Source organism: Nannospalax galili, unplaced genomic scaffold (genome assembly GCF_000622305.1).
Source record: "Nannospalax galili isolate Female #2095 unplaced genomic scaffold, S.galili_v1.0 scaffold636, whole genome shotgun sequence".
Taxonomy (NCBI): domain Eukaryota; kingdom Metazoa; phylum Chordata; class Mammalia; order Rodentia; family Spalacidae; genus Nannospalax; species Nannospalax galili.
The window spans coordinates 992,336-1,013,342 of NW_008338112.1; the positions used below are offsets into that span (position 1 = coordinate 992,336).

The 21,007-nt window shown below is 37.6% G+C and overlaps 1 protein-coding gene across 1 annotated transcript in view; it reads left to right on the forward strand.

Annotated features, from left to right (window-relative positions):
* Positions 1–21,007, forward strand: part of Ttc6 (tetratricopeptide repeat domain 6) — a 247,768-nt gene that overhangs the window by 218,780 nt on the left and 7,981 nt on the right. The window contains exons 23-28 of the mRNA XM_017798103.1: positions 2,021–2,161; positions 3,344–3,457; positions 7,745–7,864; positions 12,358–12,431; positions 18,641–18,851; positions 20,316–20,468. Of these exons, the coding sequence (XP_017653592.1) occupies positions 2,021–2,161; positions 3,344–3,457; positions 7,745–7,864; positions 12,358–12,431; positions 18,641–18,851; positions 20,316–20,468 (813 nt within the window). The remainder of the gene's footprint in view (positions 1–2,020; positions 2,162–3,343; positions 3,458–7,744; positions 7,865–12,357; positions 12,432–18,640; positions 18,852–20,315; positions 20,469–21,007) is intronic.

Below are 21,007 nucleotides of genomic sequence, written 5' to 3' on the forward strand. Positions count from 1 at the left end.
TTCAGGGGGCTGGAGAGATGGCTCAGTGGTTAAGAGCACTGACTGCTCTTGCAGAGGACCCGGGTTCAATTCCCAGCACCCACATGGTGGCTATGAACCATCCTTAACTCCAGTTCCAGGAGAATCCGAAGCCTTTTTCTGATCTCTGTGGCATTGCACAACATGGGTGCACTCACATACATACAGACAATATACTCATAAAATGAAGATAATAAATAAAAAATTAAAAAATATTTTATTATTTTTATTTTATGTGTATGAGTATATTCCCTGCATGTATGTAAGTGTACTACCCTGTATCATGCAATGCCCATGGAGGTCTGAAGAGAGCATTGAATTCCCTTGGAACTGGTGTTATGGATGGTAATTAACTGCCATGCGGGTGCTGGGAATCAAACCCTGGTTTTCTACAAGAGTACCCAGTGCTCTTAACTGCTGAGCCATCTCCCCAGCCTGGAAATAACCATATTTTGATAATGCAAGTATCTATATTTCTCTTTGAAATAAAAGTATTATTTTCAACAGGAGCATTATATTTGTAAAGGTATTTTATGAATTGTGATGTATATAAATATTTCTAATACATTAATTTATCTGTTAGTAATTTTAATTTGCATGTTAAATTTATTAATTTATTTTATTTTTTAAATGAATGTTTATGGTTTTTCATACAGACACAGTTTGAAGCTATTTAGATCCTGAATCCACACCTCCCCACTTCCCTCTGCCCAATTTAATATACTTTCTTATGTATATATAATATGACCTATAGTCTGATTTGTGTCCCCAAATATCCTTTAGTGTGGGTCTATCCACACTAAGAGTCCCATCCCTGGAAGAAACTGACTCTCCTTTTCCCAGGAGACATCAGTTGCCAAAAGTTCCTTAGGTTTGGTTGGGATTTCTTGTTCACTTCTCCATGTCTGTAGTGGGTTTTATCTGGTTTGAGCTTACCGGGGACTTGTGCATGCTGTCACCACTGCACCATATAAGTAACTGACCAGTTTCCTGGAAGACTCTGTTTCTTTGTGTTCACTTACCCCCTTTGGATCTTACAGTCTCTCCACCTCCTTCCCCCAATGATCCCTGAGCCTTGGTAGGCAGAGGTACGAAACAGCTGTCCTACTCAGGGATTGGCCTCTTGGTCAACTGTGGGTTTCTGTGTTAGTCATCATCTGCCGCATAAGGAAACTTCTCTGGTGAGAGCTGAGAGATTCATTCATCCTATGTGTAGAGGTTGTATTGAGATGTGTCACTTAAGACTATGTGCCTCACAGAAACTTATTCTTACTCTCTTCATTTGGCCAGTTCTGGAATTCTTAAGTCTCCTGGCTCAGTAGTTAAGAGTACTGACTGTTCCCATAACCAATATGGTGGCTAACAACCATCTGAAAGTCCAGTTTCAGGGGATCTGACTCTCCCTTGTGGCCTCTGCAGGCATTGTGTGACATGGGTGCACTTGCATACATTCAGGCGAAGTACCCATAGGCATAAATAAAAATAGGTCAAATCATTTTATTAATTTCTTGCCTTGGTGTCTCATAGATTTTTGTCTTCTGAAAGATTTCAGAGACAACACAAAATTTAGTAGGTGAAACTTGACTGGATCTTGATCACTTGAGTTGACTAAATGCTAAATAATTTTAGGGAATTAGTACTGATCTTTCTAGATCTATAAAGGCAGTGTGGTTATGTAGGCAATGCCTTTTTCACAGGAGACTCTTACTGGAGGACACAGGGTAAAGAACTATGATACTCACAACTTGTTTTCCAATAGTTTAGGGAAAAATAGATAAATATATTCCTAATTAGTGAATACAGATGGTAGGTGTAGGGGTGATCCTTATAAACTTTTCCAATTATTCTCTACATTTAAGTTTTTTTTAATAAAAGAAAATGGGAAAAATCTAGTTTACTACTGTCTCTGAGTTTCATAGATTTGTTTGACGTTCCATACATTCTGGTAGAACTGATGATTTTACTAAAACATCTATTCCTGCTTTTATCTTTCTCTGAAAAGTCATATTTAAGCCGAGTAGCCTATTATGGTTTAAAGGGCAGATACTCCAAAGCAATTTTGAATTGTAACGAGGCCATCAGACTTTATCCTGAGAGTGTGCATGCCTACATCTGCAGAGGAGTTCTGAAATACTACAACAAGGTAGGCCAATTCCTGCCTGGTTTGCTTAGCTTTACAGTTGACAGACTCTCTCATTGCTGACTAGGGACTCACTTCCTATTTTTTACTTTTGATATGTGATAGGAGAAGCACTGTGGCATGCACCAGACTACAGAGAACACTTCCTTACCATGTATCACTTCATTGTTTTTCACAAAAGAGTAATATTACTTCTGACTTTACATTTTGGGTAACATTCATTTTTATTTAAGAAAGTAGTAAATATTAATTGTAGGCAATTTGGAAATTACAGAAGAGAATAAAGAATGATTATCCTGACAAAAAATTACAATTCCTGAAAACTTAGTACTTTCATTTAGTCTTTTTTAAAATTTTCATGATAATATGTGACATTGATTATGTTATTTATATAATTTGTGTTATTCCCTGCTTTAATAATCTTTGAAGAATGCATACATTCCACTATAATTTATTTTTTATTTTCGTGATGTTGGAAATTGAACCGTTTCATATTTTTACTACTTATTTTAAATAATGCAGTTATATATGGTGAGAACAAAATCATTGCTCGAGCTTTCTGAGCAAAAATCCCTGGGTTAAAGGCTGTGAGCAGTGCCCTTATACCTGGTGCTGTGTGGACACATTGTTTCACTTTTCTTTTTTGGCCTTTCTTTGTAACTGTTTCATGTGCAATATTGTGCAAATAACATCTTAAAGCAAAGGCGAGACCTCGCATTATGTGCTAATTTCATGAAAATTACTATGTACAGAAATGGATGCTGTGAAGTGTCAGAGGAGAATGAGAGAGGATGAGATGTGAATGAGAGTGGAGGGAGCCGTGATTATAGGATAGGACAGACAGACTGACAGGAGTTGGCAGCATTTGCCAGAGGAAAGCAGGTTGCCTGTTTGTTTTATAATCAGCATGATATTTTTCATTCCGTATAACAAAATTGGTAATAATTGTCTAAGCCGAAGCTACTGACATCTCTAACTTTATTTGTAGGTGAAAGTAACTAGAAGAATTCTTAACAGGATCTTCTTAATGAACTCTATGAAAGATTAGCTTGAGTGTGTTAATTTCACAGATGACTCAATGAATTGTCAAATGAATGCTTCAGTAACTGATAAGTTCACAGATTTATCTCACAAACTTCAGTCTATTATGACTATTCTCATTCAATTATGTTTTTTTTCTTTTAGAGTTATAAGCTCGCTATTACAGACTTGACTACAGCTATCAACATGGACAAGAACAGTTATATAGCATTTTATAACAGAGCACTGTGTTACACCAAAATAAGGGAACTTGAGATGGTAAGTAACCATGTTAGTTACATTTTACTAAACAAGATATAATTAATTTCTATCATTCCCTGTTTCAACAATCTTTGAAGGTTCAAAGCATTTAAGAAACAACATGTATTCAATGGCTTCTTGAGTTCAATAAGCAATCAGTAAAAATATTTAACAAACAGCATGTTAAAGCATTTGTAAACATGTTTAAAGCAGCTGTATTTTCTCACTTCTGCTATAACTTTGAGAACTGAAACTTGAGAAACTACAAAGAATTCTTTAAGACAATATTGGTTTCTTTGCTAGTGCTGTTGTCTTTTTTTTTTTTTTTTTTTTTTTAGCCAGTTTTTTTAGTTTTTTTTTTTTTTTTTTCTTTTTTAGCCAGTTTCTGTACTGTCAATTCATTTTATCATGCACACATGTGCATTGAAAGGCTCATTACAATATAGTTTTCAAGCATCACTTGAGTAAATGTTCTACTGATACACTGCTGTATGGGATTTTATAGCAGTGGTTGCTAGCAATATGGCTTTATGATTTGAACCTGAACCAGAGCAGTTCGTGGACACATTCTTTGATATAGTCTGAGACTGTGAAGTATCAGGGAGTACAGAGTGATGGGCTCCACCTGCAGGACCCTGGGCCTGCATTTGTCTGTGTTTTAAAGGCTGCTACAGCAACCCTATTTCTCCATCAAACTCATTTATTTTTCTAATCTTGCCCCTGTTGTTTCAGCCTTTGTCAATGTGGTTGATTTCAATGAAAATTTCTCAGTGTGATCAGCTCATCTGAGGTTCTCTGTGTTGTGTCCCTGTGTCTCTTAATTTCTGCCCCTTCCACCACAATGGAGCATTCCTTTAAAATACTTCACATTCCTTCTGTTCTGTGTGAACACATTCCTTAGTCTCTCTAAAACTCACCTAAGTGTGCTCAAAGCATCTAGAAAATTAGAAGCCAAAGGAAGACTTTGAGAAAACTCCTTTCCACCCTGGAGGATGCAAAATTTCTGGCAACCAAACTGGCAAGTTTGGTTTCCTTTAGAACTGTCGACAAATGAATGACATTTTTTTTAACAAGGCCTCTGTTAAGATCCAAAGAGCTAATTAAGGATCATTTATCAGTTACCTGCAAAGCAGGTATCTTTGAAGACTCTCCCCACATCTTGCCTGAAGGTAACCCAGAGGCTTAAAACAAAGGGCCTAGCAAGGGAAGAATCCCCACATTTTGTTATCTTAGTTGTGTAGAAGAGCCACTTCCTGGTTAATGAAGAATATGCTGACCAATCTGATTAAAGTGACACCAAAATAGTGACAAAGGTTTCAGGACCCCAAAGCATTTCATCTGCTCATTCTAAGACACAGAAATGAAAGTAGGGAAAGGTTGGAAAAACTCATCCAAGTAACACTGGGAGTAGAGACCTGCAGAGCATTCATAGGTGTTGTGAGCAGGACTAGAGGATATGAGTTAAGAGTATTTTAGTCCTTGCTGTCCCCTATAGCAACAGAGTATGAGGAGCCATGCAAATAGGTTTTGATATTTATTGGCACAAGAATAATGAACATGATATATAATGCAGTCACCAGCAAGCCAGTTTGGGTAGTTATCAATTTAGCAGTTTAGTTCAATCATAAGCTCTACTCCGCCTGTTGTTATCTCTCCCAGGGACCTCACCAGTCACAAGTTCCAGTGGTGAGTGTAGCTTGTGGTTGATGTAGGTTCGATGGTGCCATGTCTCTTTGGCCTCCGTGATGGGAAGAGTTCAGAGACCCTACACGGTCCGGTCTGGAGGTGGAAAGAGGATCTGTGGGCAGTAGTTCTTTCCTCAGTCAGATGAGCTCTGAGGACTGGCCTCTGAGCCTCTGCTTATATTGAGAGTTTGACGTCACTGCTGACGTAGTCTCTCGATAAGCGGCTGTCAAGTAGTTCGATAAGCAGGTGTCTGGTTGGTTGATCGCCCGGGAGCTTATCACTAGCTAACATGCCTAACTTTCTATTCCTAAGTTCATTTCACAAATCATAATTTCACACATTTCATAATTTCATACAATTTCATAATTCTTAGAGATTATTCAATAATCATATTCTAAAGCAATTCCACCTTGTTCATGTACTCTGTTACAGAATTTACATTTCTGCTCCTGACAACAGGTTTCTTTCTGGGTCCACATCCTTAAGTGCCTTTGTAAAGGACTAAGCACCTTTCTGTATGCCATGCTTAGGCATCTCCAAGGATATAGTTTCTCAAAAGCTCAACAAGATGGGTTTTGATTCCACCATTCTATATTAATAAAAACAATAGCATTTCCCTCTTATTTGTGGCTTAGTGTGTGACAGGCACTGGGCTAAATGCTTTTTATCAATATATAATCAAGGCACTTCTATTACAGGTAGAGATTGAGATCTGATGGGCACCACAGTAATTTCCAGGTTCTTGTGTCCCTGAACAAGAATTTGGACAGAGACAAGGAAAACGGATACTTTAAAGGGAGAAAGATCAAAGGTTCTATGATGCCAGAACCAGGCAATTGGAGTATTTGTACAGTGCCTACCTTTTCTGCACATGCTCTGCTCCATGTTGGTCTTGGAAACATGTGGGGGAGGGATTTGTAGTATGGTGTATTTTACACACTAATTTTGACCTCACTTTCTGCAACATTTGTCAACGGACTCAAACAATGTATTGAAAATTTAATATCCCTGTTTTATAGCTGAGGAGACAGGCTTCACATTAAGTAACTTTCCCCAAACTCAAAAGGTAGAAATAGCAGCTTATGGTGCAAATCCAGAGGATGCCAAGGCTCTCACCCTATTAATCAGAACCTTTTAGGCTCGGGGTAGTGGTGCATGCCTATAATTTCATCTGAGGTACAAGTATGAATTCAAGGCCAACACGTGCTACAAAGCAAACAGCTAGAGCTACATGACATGACCCTGTCTCAAGAAACAATAAAACAAAACACAACAGAAGAGAAAAGCCCTGCAGTCTGCCCATCTGTACCACTCACCCTCATTATCTTCAGGGAACCTTACTTCCTAGAACTTTTTTCATCCCATGTCGCATGTTCAGTTGCCCAGTAGATCTCTAGGATATCTTACAGGCTTTCCATTCTGTGAGTCTGTGGAAGAAGTCAGATAATGTGTGACAACACTGTAGATGATTTTTTAAGTGTTACTAATTATTTTTATAGGCCTCGCAGTGCTTATTTTTATTCTACAGTATACACATAGTATCTCTAATTACACAGTGTCTGTAGACACAATTGCCCAATCAGGAAATGGGAGCAGGGTTATAAGCAGAAAGTGACCTCCTATTTATTTGCCATGTTCAGTTAGCAGATAATATAGGCATATAAAAGTTGACTCTTCTGATCAAATCATGTGGCATGTTTTGAACAACATATTCACTAGAAAAAAAAATGAAGAATTCACCCGTTTGAGGTGCCTCTAGTGCTTACTGCAAAGTAGGGATCAGTAAAGCTTTGCCTATTCAATGAGAAAAAGATCAAAGTAAAGATGCGCTTCGAGTCTTCATTCTTTCAGCGTAGATGGCTGTCTTTAAAAACAGTGAGTCCACAGGGCCTAGTGGTGCAGGCCTTTAATCCTGGCTCTTGGGAGGCAGAGGCAGGCAGATCTCCCTGAGGTCTGGGCCAGCCTGGTCTCCACAGCAAGTTCCAGGTTAGCTGTGGAGACAGGGAGACCATGTCTCAAAACAAACAAAAGAATGAGTATACCTATTAGAAAATTTAGATTTCCTACAAGTGCTTATTCTCTGGTTTTATTATGACTCATTTCTGAATTGTTCATTTAATTAAAACTTGCTTGTAATGCCTCTCACATGAAGGCAGGGTGCTTGCCACCAGATTCACAATATGAACAAATTAAATAAACACTGACCTCATAGAGTTTAGGTTTCAGTGAGGAAGGCAAGAAAACACTAAATATAATTTAAATTTTACATAGTAGGCACTGCTTCTCCTCTGAGAGGAAGGATGAAGTGGGGAGAGGGTGTTACATGGCGTGCTACATCCCTTCCTTCCAGTCCTTCCAATCCCCAAGAGCATGTGTGGGTGAGTAACAGCATGTGAACTTCAAGCACATGAGAGCCACTTAGTTAAAAGCAGCACTCTCCAGAATCTGTAGCTAATGTGGCCCTTCAAATCTTGCATTTAATTATTTTTAACCCAAATTATAAATTAGATTATAGAACCAATTCTGATATCCCATTTTGGATATAAACACAGTCTTAGGGCCATGAAGTAAGGACCTAAAAGACTGCATCTTGTTTATATGTGATTATTTTATTCTTAGGCACTAAGAGATTATGGAATTGTGCTGCTGCTTGAAGCTGCAGAAACTATAACATTAAATAGCTACATTAACCGTGGACTCATCTACACTGAACAAGAGCACTATGGCTTTGCATTGGAGGTGAGCCTTCCTGTGGGCATGGGGAAATGAACCCACTTGACTTTGAACATCCTCTTGAAAATCTGTGAACAAGTGTTCATTGCTACCTAATGGCAGTATGAATGAGTGACAGCTTTAGCAAGTACTGGATTGAAATACTTGGAATACTTAAAATAACTTTTACAAAATCCAAGTACTTTTTACTTCACTTTTATTATAGCTGAATGGCAAATTTGTTAAAAAAAAATTTAATTGGGACTGGAGAGATGGCCCACAGGTTAAGAACGCTGTTCTTGCAGATGACCCAGGTTCTAATCCCAGCACCCACATGACAGCTAGCAACTGTCTGTAGCTCCAGTTCCAGGAAATCCGACAGCCTTTTCTGTCCTCTGAAGGCATTGAACAGCACAGGTGCACTTACCTACATGCAGGCAATACACACATACACACAAAATAAAAATAATAAGCTAAAAATATTAAAAATAATTAATCAAGGCTGTTACACATAAAGCTCAGGTGTCTGACAAATAAAATGACATGTACATCATTTACCCGGCTCTGCAGTGCTCTTTCCAATTCACTGTTTCCCTGTTCCCTGTTGAAAATGTGTCACTGAATCAGTTTCAAACAGGGCAGGACATAGCTCTGCAGAATGAGCTACTGCGAACAGCCTTTTAAGTTGGTAGAAACAAGTATTTAGAATTGAACTTTATGTAGGCGTATTAAAAAGAAACAAGCAGCTTGAGATTTATTACATTATAGAATGAATAGAATTCATAATTCTCATTTTTAAATTTTATTATTTATTTGACAGTAATCTTTGGAATTAAAATTAAGAAACAAGGTAAAAATGAAATAGCAATTTTCAGTTTAATAATGGTAGTTTTATGTCTTTGTTAAATCTATGTAACTTTATATAGTGAAGTATTTTCTTGCTACATCCCAACTTTGACAGTGAGGCAAAATTTATAATTGTAGCCTAGAGAAGAGGAAACTAATCTTCAAAAGAAGTTAACTAAGGTCTTTGAACCAGTAAGTACTGGGACAAGGTCTGAACTCAGATCTCACTTGATTGTAAATGCTATAGTCTTTCAGACAAGATTGGGACATGAAGACAAGAGAGAGATTAAGGCAGTTGGAGGAGTTGAATCAAGTGAGCCAAGTGAGAATTACTCTTGACTCCTCTCTTTCCTCACTGCACATCTGACCCATTAGCAAGTTTAGTTCACTCCGTCACGGAGGCAAATTCTGAACTAAAGCAAATCTCATAATTGGCAATGCTATCTTCTTGTCAACCAGGAAATGCTAGGCCAGATCTGAAGTCAGATCTGAGAACAGAATCCCCTCTCCCTTAGTCTACTGCAGAAGCATACCATGGGCCTTTCTGCTTCACGCTTGCCCTGTGCTTTCCACTGTTCATACAGCAGCCAGCGAGACTGCTTAAAATACACAAAGTAGATCAAGCTACTCTCTGTTCAAGACCTTCGATGACTTTCCATCCCACTCTGAATAAAATCTGATCCTGACCATTGTCAACCATGGCCCTACTTTGATCGATGCTCACCTCTGACCTCTGTCAGTCTTCCTCCCTCCACCCTAGGCATTCCACTTTGGCCTTCCCTTGCAATGCCTGGCTCCCTTCCTGCCCAGGGCCAGTGCACAAGCCATTCCTGTGTGGGCATCACTTCCACTGATCTATGTGTGGTCCATGCCCTCCTTTTGTTGAAGTTTCTGCTCAAATGTGATCTCTTCAGTCAGAAAGAAACTGGACAATTGAAAATAGGTATTAAAATATTAGAAGACCTCAAAATAAAATTGGAAAGAAGACAGAGCAACACACAGAGAAAAGAACAGCAAAAAACAAATAAAATTAGATCAAAATCAGGTGTCAATAGGTATATTAAATGGACATGGTAAAAAGATACTAAACAAAAGAATGAGAATATCAAATTGGAGTTTTGAAAAAGAGCTAGTATATTCTGAGTATAAAAAACACACTAAATATAATGATATAGATAGTAAATAAAAGACTAGACGATATATGTTGAAAAATATAAAAACAAAATAATGACCTTTGTGTAAGATGAAAACACCATTAGAATTAAATAAAAAACATAAAAATTATGCAGACAGAGAGAAACAGCAAAGGGTACAACAGTGAGTAATAAGAGATCAGATGAAGAACAAGACACAGTCATAAAACCCACTCATGGAAAAAAGTTTTCTGGGTCAGCTTGATTAACCAGTTAAGTGAGGTGAGCCCTGAAAGCACATCAGCTTAGTGGACAATTGTTTGACCTTCGCCAAAACACATGATCAGGATGGCTTTAGACTGGCATTGAGAGGTTAATGTTGGAGTGGAGCATTGGTTTATATGCTTTTCCCTTCCTGAAAACCTACCAGATGAGAGTAAAGGAACAAAATGATTTACTAAAAGTTAAAGTTAGTATAGACATGATGTTTAGCTATTGCACACTACTATTCTAGAGTTTGATGCCTTAAATTTAAATGTGAATGGACAGTCTTAGATCAAGAATCAGACATTTAACGCATATAAAATTGTTACCCAAAGAAACAAGTTATCATAGATGCATAAGGATGATGGTGGGGGGGCAGTGTGGAGTGGTGGCATAAGACAGCTAAACTCTATTCTGTGTAAGAAGTGAATAGATGTAAATACGATATCATATCCATGTTATTTAGGAATTTGAAGGTAAACACCAGAGTAAGGTGTAAAGGTAACCGCTTTAAAGGGTAGGGCTAGGAGTAAGGTGAAGTGGAACAGGGGATCGCTGTTTGGCATGTTAATTTTATAGTTTCCTTAGATGCTACTTACCATGTAATGAATTACTTGGGTAAGAATGAACAAACAAAAAGAAGTGTCTTTAGGTCCAGTTAACAAATTGTAAAATAATGATGGTCTTACTAAAATAAGTAATATGTTGGCAGAATTTGCATGTGGAGACAGTGTTAACTCCACTTCAGGGAGATTGGTGGTGACAAGAACTGGAAAGATATGGCCATTCATCATTTCTAGGGCAGGGAGTGTTGAGAGGAAGGCATGGCAAACTGGGTCAGTGAGACGGAGATATAGAAGACAGAAGTCATATCATGAAGCAAGTTCCCAGAGGAGATGCATAAGAATGCTCAGACACAGAAAGAGATATTTGATAGATGGCTTGATTAAATTATACTTGATTAAATTGCATTTGATTAGACAGTAGATTTCCTATTTCCATCCAAATGTTTGCATTTAGTATAAAAATTTGCTATGCTGTGCTTATAATAAGATTGGTCTGTGGTGATGCTGCTTCTCCCGTATGGTCTCCAAGTGGCTCAGTTTGCCCTTGCTACCCAATCTTTTACCCCTAGTAATGGCAGAAAACTCATTTCACCCCCTAAGACAGGCAGGCTCTTCTTCTCAGTCAGTGAGAGTTTATGGGAGGAAGACGGAAAAAACTATTGTTTAAGGTCCTGCTTCTCTGGTTGGGCAGTGTCTTTGGGGCAGGAGTGTGCTGGTCACTTTTATGAAGCAAGTCGGAAGGAATTCCTTTTTGCTATTCTGGAAGAAGGTACAGTCTCCCTACTGTCTAGCTAAGTTAAGTGAAGTAACACTCAAAGCTGCCCATGAAGATTCCTGCTGACTATCCCCTGAGGAGAAGATGCTGTTTTTGTTTCCTTTATAGGTTCTGGATGCTCCCCACATCACAGCAATCATTAAAACCAGTTGGTATCTACATAGTGCATCGCTTATGAACACAGCATTTAGTTTATAAGTATCTAAGTACTAATTCAGATTTAGTATTGTTCCCATTTTCTTTCATGTTGCAAAATGCTTTTGTAGGACTTTGAGAAGTGTACAAGTGTCAGTCATTGTCTTTGGTGGCTAAGACACCAAAATATGGAGAGTGTCCTGGGCCATGTTGGCAGGATCTCTTACAGACTCTGCAATCCAGTTCTTTAAAAGTGTTCCCCAGGGCCATCCAGGTTCATTTCAGCTTTCTTTGCAACCTCACATGCTAGGGTTAGAGTTTCCACTCCTCCACATCAGGGAGGCTTCTGGATCCAGAAGTGCGATTCCAAAAGTAGAAGCAGTCTTAACTACGCCCTCTTACTGGAATGGGTACTCAGCTGTAAAGCCAAAGAATTCCAAAGGTTCTTTCCAGGGGAGTTTCCTTCCTGTCTGGGCAAGGAAGTGTCTGGTGGTGTAGATGGGGTATAAACAATGAAGTCAATGAGACTCTTTGTTGCACACTGCAGGGAAGCACCACAGGAAAGTCCCCATTCTTAATGTGGAGGCAAGTAACACAAGATTCTGAGAGATTCGGAAGATGGGTTCGCTCCATCCATTCTCATTAGACGTGATGCTATGAACTAAAAATGAAGTTTTAAGAATATGTCTTGTTTTAATACTTCTGCGCATATATATCTATATATTTAATGTGGGGTTAAAGTTAGAAGGAATTTAAGAAAATACATGGAAAAATTAACAAGAATTTATAAAATCATTTCAGGATTTTAAACAAGCTGCACTGATAAGCCAGACTAGTGTGAGCCTTTGTCAAGCTACCGCCATGTGCCACCACAGGTAGGAGCACCACTGTTGTCAAAGGGGGAGCAAGAGGGTTCAGCAAAGTGTGACTGTGATAGATGACAGAAAATGAAGGAGAGACAGGGGCTTCCTCACATAGATGTGAGGGCCACTCTCTGTGTGTTGGTAGCCCCCTTCTGCCTTCTAAGAAACCGCTTTTTACCAAATCAGCAACTAAATACCTATGACATGGCATTGGAGATGTCCATCTGATTCAAGCCCACACAGTGGAAAAAACTTGTATAAGTAATATGTAGAATAAAATTAAGCATAGCTTGAAATATCTAGGCATAAAATAATTTGTTCATTCAGCCCATGTCCTGGGAAGATGGTGATTTAAAAAATGTATTTTAGGAATTGCAGCTGTTCCTCATCTAGCAGCAATCAGTTGTCAATATTCATTTAGATAAGATTGGGGTCTGCTGTTCATTTTCCCAGTTCTATGCTGGGTTACTGTCTGGGACTCTTTTGGGCCACCCTGGCCAACAACTCAAAGGAAGGTATCTCCTGTCTGGCATTGTTGCTTGTTATGTAGCCATCAGCTATACATATAGACTCTTAAAAAATTGTATTGACCCTGTTAATCTTTGGTTATACTTTCCTTTTGGGTGTTTAAGACTCTAAAATTGGCTCAGATGAACCAATTTATTTTTACTGCTAAGCTTGTTTGAAGATCTGTTCCTCAGGGGTCACATGGGCTTGGGAGGAGCCCGTGGCTCCCTTCTTTTACCAGTTCCATCTATGTGAAGATAAGTCAAAGGTCCTGCTCCACCATGGCTGGCTTCGCTTGGAAGCATGGAGGAAATGTTTCCTCTCTGTTGACCTTCCTCTTTGTAGACTGGACACTGGTTCACATCCATCTGGTGGGGTCTCCATGGCCTCCTTGATCAAGAGGACAGGTGACTCACCACAATTACAGGACATTTTGGGAGATGCTCATAGGCCCCTGGAACTTAGTCAACCTAGGAAGGAAAGGAGCAAAAACTGTCCTTTATGTCCCTCTGTCCAAATTAGTATAGGCCTCATAGTATGGCTGTTAAACATCCAAGAAGGTTAGTTCCACCAGCCTGGTACTTTTAATTACCATGTGCCGTGTAGATAGAGCTTGGCAAAGACCAAACTCTCTCAGATAAACGTTGCCTAGACATATATTCTTTGATCTGGTAGTATGTGTAATTTGTCAGTAGGTTGTTGGTCTAATATGGTTCTCTCTTGTTTTCTAAAACTAGGCATTGTTTACCTCTCACATTGTCTAGCAGCTAATCTTCCTGAAACAAGGATCTCTAGATAAGTTGGCTAGATTCAGCAGATGGACAAGCACTGGGGAATGGCTAGGGGTGCCAACAACACAGTGGACAGTAACAGGGATGACAGAGTATATGGGCTCCAGTGTGTGGGAGGGGGGAGGCTTATAGGAGGGTGCCATTTGGGAAGTGGGTATATAGATGAATAAGACTGTGTGGGATGTTCTGTATGATACACACACAGGAAAATCAACAAATTAATAAAAAAGACATATTTAAGGAGGAAGCATTAAAATTTACTTCATGTTAAATAGTAGAGGTGATAAACATTACCAGTGAAATCTGCCTGATGACTTTATATCCATACTCAGGTCCTAAGGATCCGAGTGTAACTGACTGTGACTAGTAATAATCAGATACATAGAGATTAAAGACACATGTGCAAACATCTAAGTGTTAGTAGCATTAAAAATGACTGGACACAGAACACAGTGGTGTGCGTGGGCTGGGGACAGGGCGCCAGATGCCCAGCATCAAAAATGACTGGACACAGAACACAGTGGTGTGCGTGGGCTGGAGATGGGGCGCCAGATGCCCAGCATCATTCTCCCTTTCTCTGTTTTCTTCTCAGGACTTAAAATTTAATTGTACCAGTAAAGAAATTAATTTTAATGTAAAAAATCTAGGAAACAGCATATTTTAAAATGAAATGGAGATCTTCTTTAAAGGCTAAAAACTCATTCAATTTTATGTCTTACAGGGTTTACACTGAATTCAATATTGTATAACTGTATTAATTCAACTGTGCACCTAAAAAATTACAGCCACTTTTGAAAGAGATGTATCTTTGCTCTGGTAATTGTTAATGAATATGTTAAAGCTGTAATGAAATGCTTCTTCTAATCATGTGGTTATTAAATAAATTTTTTTAAAAGTTTAAAAAGTGTATTTTAAAGTAATTTTTTTATAAAATGCAATTACAGAACTAAAACCAATTAAAACAAAACCACAAATGTCTACAAAATACATTAAGATTCACAAAAATATAATATTTAAGATGTCATTATCTTTTTCTAAGATCCTTATACACACACAAACCTCAGGTGACCTTATACACACAAACCTCAGGTGAGAACAGTTATATAGGGCTAAAATTGAAAATGGTTAATTTAAAGTACACTCAGATAATATTAGAACATAATATATATATATATATATATGTATATATATGGTCTTTGTTTACCATAATGTTTGCATTTCTACATGTGCATTTGACATTTGAGAATTAATTTTTGGTTATTTTGGTTTTAAAAGCATAGGGATTCCACATACATAGATTTAAAGAAATAATAACCCACAGCCTTCAGACCAATTGCACAGATTTTTTTATATATATAAAATGTTCTTGGTTAAATAATAATTTATAGAATTACTTTTTGGAAGAAAAACAATGGCATTTAATCAAAGGAGTACATTGGGATGGCTTATAAATTATGTAGGCTAGTCCGTCTATGCAAATATTTAGGTTAAGAGAGTAGAGCATCGTTTGTATTATTTAAGAAATTGGCATTCTTATTTTCCTTTTTAAGATATAGATGTACAGCCATGTTTTCTCATGGAAGTAAGGATCTTTATTTAAAGAACAAAGTGCACAACAGCTGGAAATTCTGCAGTTGCCTCTTTGGGTTAAAAACCTGGTCTCAAAAAAAAACAAAAAACAAAACCAAAAAACCAAAAACCTGGTCTCAGAATTTAATTTTATGTGACAGCAAAACACAGTCACACCATTGTCTATTTTAATCCACCAACCTTTGTATAATCCATCTCTTTCAGTAATTGTCATTCTTAAGAAGAGGTAGAATGGTAACTGATGTGTTTATTTTTGTGGGTGTGTGCAGACCAAAAATGTCTAAGGTCATTGCATTCTGTAAACATTTGAAACAGCCCACAATTTCTCTCAACCTTATGCCTATTTAACAACATTTAGAATCAGTAGGTTTCTTTCTGTATTGGATCACACCATCTTTTATGAAATGTAATCATGGTTTTATATACAGCAGAGCCTCCTTAAGCTGATACTGCTTTGCAATTCCAAATAACCAACTTTCATCAGCCCTCCAGGATCTCTATTGTTCTTTAATAAAAGTGGAATTTAAATCAACAGTAAAGCCCCGATAACTCAGAGTTCCAATTTCATGTGTATTGAGTTTTAACAGTTTTACTGAACTTAACAATAAGGAATATTGTGTGATTATATTTTTTCCAAAAATTTTTTTGGTAACATACTTAGACCATGAAAGAATGGCTTGTAACTATGGAGACTCACTTTGGGCATTTTATGATAGGGAAAATATTTTTTTATTTGGAAAAGCTTATAAAAGGAATAAACCTTTAAATTTTAGAGCTTTGATCTTTGAACTTATGGTGTTGAAGACTTTTGAAGTAGCCTTTGTATATTTCTGGTTCTCATTCTTGTGGTTGCTAGGAGACAACATTCCTTAGGCTGAATATCCTACTTATTGCCCAATTTAGTCACCAAGAGTGTTGTGGTAAAGTTAATTTTTAGATCTCTTTGAGAAAGTGACCTTTGTATTTTAAAAAATAATATAGAAGATTATTTGGTTGTATATCCCAAACACTTTCTGCCTTAGCACATTCATTTTAGCTATTTACATAAACTACTTTAAAATCTTTAACTCTGCAAGCCACACTCTTTAGTATTTGGAAGTATTTGTGATTTATTTGTACAACTCGGTAGGGCACATCTGTCTTGTATACGGTTAATGTAAATGCAGTAGGCTTCTGTATCTGTGGCCTCACAGGCAAACTCAGCAGGTTTATGAACAGACACTGCAAAATCAGGCATTTTCTGACAGTGATCACATGACTATATATATATTTCAGAAAACCTTTCAGTCTACTTTTGTATTGGTAATAGCTGATGCTTAGTGACATATCTCAGTGAATGTGTAACTTGAGGCTATGTAGATATTCTTCCAGATCTTCCCTTTGGGTACCTGCCATGTGATGGCCTAACAAGAGCTCCTACCTACAGGATGCTGTGATAGACACATCTCCAGGACAATGAAGTTGTGTTTTTTACAGCATGTTTCATTTTCTGCCTTGTTTATTGGTACAGGAAGCAGGGGAGTCCCTGTCTTCGACTCTGCCACCTGGCCTGGATCTTACTTTTAGTCATCATTAATTTTACAGTGCTTTCCAGGTGGCTTTCAAGATCCATTTCTGGCTTTTATGTTCAATGATTGTTTACTTAGCTGAATCGACTAGATGTTCATTAGTGTTGATAACTAGGTAAATATACAAAAAACTTCAATAACTGCTTTTAGCAATATGCCACTTATGTTACAGTCGTGAGCTTTGAGTCATTGTTCATTTGTTTCTATAGTTTTGTAATTGGTTAGGCTACATAAAAGGAAAGATTATATTTTATAAGCATTGTATCAGACTATGCACCCATAAAGAAGTTTTAATTTCTTGATGGGCAAGAAGGGAAGTGGATATGATGCAATTTGAGTATGTGTATAGTAAGAACATTTCAATAACATACAGAATAATGAGAGAAAAAAGATTTGCCTGGAAATTTCATTGCACACAACCCCGCCTCCATAAGTATGTATCATAAGTAAATACTTCGTTACCCATTGATGGAAATACTGAGCACAGGAAAACCATCAACAAACACATTTTACGCAGAATTACTATGGCATCTTTATTTGATAAAGAAAGTTATACCTTGTTTAGAATTACTGACGTGATATACTGAGAAGGCACTGTGCCCCTACATTCAAATCAACTTCCACATCTTAAATAGTGACAATTATTGAGAAAGGAGTGCAATTTCACTGTTAGCTTCATGTGATAATGATCTTATGGCGTTTGAGTAGCAGCACATAGAATGAACTCAGAAGTTACCACATGGAGCAAAAATGTGACTGCTGACTTTTGTCTGTGACATCAGAAGCCATGTGTCTGTAGTGCTTCAATGTTGATTTTTGTGTGATCTTCTACCAGAATACTCAATGCACATTTTTGGGTGGTGTTGGTCAAAACATGAAAATAGAATCTTGAATATTTTGGTTAATTTTTTAGTGTGGACAAGCATTAAAAAATATGTGCTAAAAAATGGAAGGGCGGCATTCTTGTTGGAGTCACAATGAAATAGGATACCCCTTTTGTTATAGAAAGAAGTATTAAGTACATATAAGGTTATCTTTAATATATGTCATGTACCCATTAATAATGGAGCAGACTCTGTGGGATGAGCCTTTAGACGTGCTTGTCTTTATGTGAACACAACAGAGTGTACTTACACAAACTAAGGTTGCTGTAATGTAAGCTTATGGGATCAACGTTGTGGTCTACTGAAAACCGTGACATTGTTAGGTGAACTGTGACTCTAATTTCAACAGCATATTTTTATCAGTAACAGCATATGATTTTCTGTATTGGTAATTCATAGTTAAAACAAAGTTTAGGACTATAATTTAGAATTTTATAACTTGAAAGTAGAATTCTGGGATAACTATACCATATGAAACTAGTTTTTGATTTTTTTACATTTATTTATTTATTTATTGTGTGTGTGTGTGTGTGTGTGTGTGTGTGTGTGTGCGCACAAGGACATGACCATGAGTGTAAGTTAAGGATAACTTGTGGGAGTTGGCTCTTTCCTTCTACCATATGGTTCCAGGGATTAAACTCACATCATCAGGCATGGCAGCAAGTGCCTTTGAAAATGGATTTTACTTCTCTTCTTCCACTTGCCAAAATCTTCAGAGAATCTTCTAGACTTCCTTAGGTCATACAGACTTATGTACTTAAGTTCCTATGTGGATAAGGAAAAGGGAAGATTTCTATAAGGGTCATGTTCAGGAAAACTGACTATATCACAAGAAAGCATCAGTTCACTGGAAGGCATCATGCTGTTTTTCTTTTTTCCAGAATTAAAGAGTTTGAAGAAGCTATTGATTTCTTTACCAAGGTTATTAAAATGAATGTATGTTTTCTGGATGCTTATGTTGGACGAGGGAATTCTTACATGGAGTTTGGACATGAGGAAGCCACCAAACTAGCACAGAAAGACTTTGTGAAAGCACTGCATATCAATCCATCATGTCGGAAAGCCAGAATTAGTCTAGGTTATAATTTGCAGGTAATATATAGCAGCATTTTGAGCTTTGAAAGTAAGGAGAAAGAATATAATTGGTCTTTTAGTGGTGATAAGACTGTTATCTCTCTGGTTATGAATGTTTAGCTTTCCTTTGGTATGGAGGGTAGCATTGGGGAGCAAGGGTTCAATTCATTGCAGGGAATGTGTTTAGACGAGCCACCTGGGGACCTGGAATGATCCTAGGACAAGGAATTTTTTTAATCCCAGATTTCTTTAATATCTATATCCCTCTTTACCGATATAAATAACTTAAAAAAACTCACCTCATGGACTATAGAGTAAGAACCAGGATAACATTTTTTCCACTAGGTTTTTCATTGATTGCATTGGGTATATCCTATTGAATTAGTGATTGATTAAACAGTAACTGAAGAATTTGAAATGGACTCTAGCCATGCAACAGGTCAGATAGAGAATTTCTAGAGACTTCTGAATTCAGTCATCTTCCACATAGCAGCTAATTAGAACTTCCCTGGAAGGCAGTAAGACAGGCGTCTGCCCTCTGGCAAGGTGGAAGGGTATGGTTCCTGGGACACTGTGACCTGACCCATACACTGAAATTTCAGAATTCACTGAGCTGTTTGCAATTTAGTAATCCAATAATGTAACCTCAATTTTCCTGTTTCAGACAGAGACAACTTCCTAGTAGAAATCAGGATCTAGTTCCTTTAGTGGTTATGTTTCTTTATGGCTTTATGTTGGAGTCACCAGTTCAGGCTAGTTAGAATGTATTAGCCTGTGAGATTCTGGCACTTTGAGGTTTCGAGCCTATGAGAAAAAGCACAAAGCTGGACATCCTGAATGACCTTATTGTTTTACTGTGGTTTGGTGTTTAGTTGCCAGCTGGTCTTCTCTAGAACAATGGCCCTGACATCCTTCTCTTAATGATACCTGTCACTTGACCTTTTTGCTTTTTCTCCAGTTGGCAACAAAGTTGGTATAAACAATGCTTGGTAGATTTACATGCATTTTCCATGGAATGCATACATTGGTCCTAAAATTCCAGATGCTCATATGATTGGTTTTATACCATTAATTCATTTATTTGTGTAGCATGTATTTATTTTGTTTTGTGTGTCATGCATATATTATAGATATCTGGATACTTTGTGCCAAGCAAATAAACACAATCTCTACCTGTATTTATGTATTAATGTATTTTGTGGGGCAATTATTAGAAGTATGGCTATTTCACATGACTTTATGTTGTTTAAGATTGGGATAATAGATAACTATTCAATTAAATTATTTTAACTAAAACTTGACCATAAGTACTGAGGTAATTAGCTAGTTGAAGATACTTGTACCCTGTTTTCTTATTTAAAATAACTTAGTTGTAGCACAGTATAAATACATATCCCACCACGATTTCAATGAGTGAGAATAATAGGTGTTTGCCATCTTATAGACTATTTCTTATCTCATGAACTTAAATAACTATTTTAGGCCCAAGGAAAATTCCAGAAAGCTTGGAATCATTTCACTATTGCCATAGAAGCTGATCCAAAGAACTACTTGGCCTATGAGGGACGAGCTGTGGTTTGTCTTCAGATGAGTAATAGTTTTGCTGCGATTCAGGATATTAACACTGCCTTAAAGGTAAAAATCTACTTAGATGATATTGTTATTAGCATACATTAACAGCATTGTATTAGTCACTGTTCTGTTGCTGTGATAGAAACACTGACCAAAGCAATTTACAGAAGGAAGAGTTTATTTGAGCTTACGGTTCCAGGGGAATTACAGTCTGCAACGGCAGGGAGGCATGGTGGCTGGAGGTGGCTGGAGCAGGAGCAGCAGAAGCTAAGCGCTCACATTATCACACTGGCACAGGAAACAAGAAGGCGACCTGAGATCTGGCAAAGCTTAAGAAATCTGTAAGCCCACCCCCAGTGGTGTGCTTCCTCCAGGATAGCCACACCTTCTAAAACGTCCCCAAACAGCACCATCATATGGTGACAAAATGTCCAAATGCTTGGAGCCTATGGGGGACATTTTCATTCAAACCACTACAAGCATCAATGAATAAATCCACATAAGAAGTTCTCCATTACCTTTGTAACATGGTATGTGGAGAAAATAAAGTATTATATCTTTTTTCCTTGAATGAGTCCTAGGGCAAAGGGTTATTATGGTTG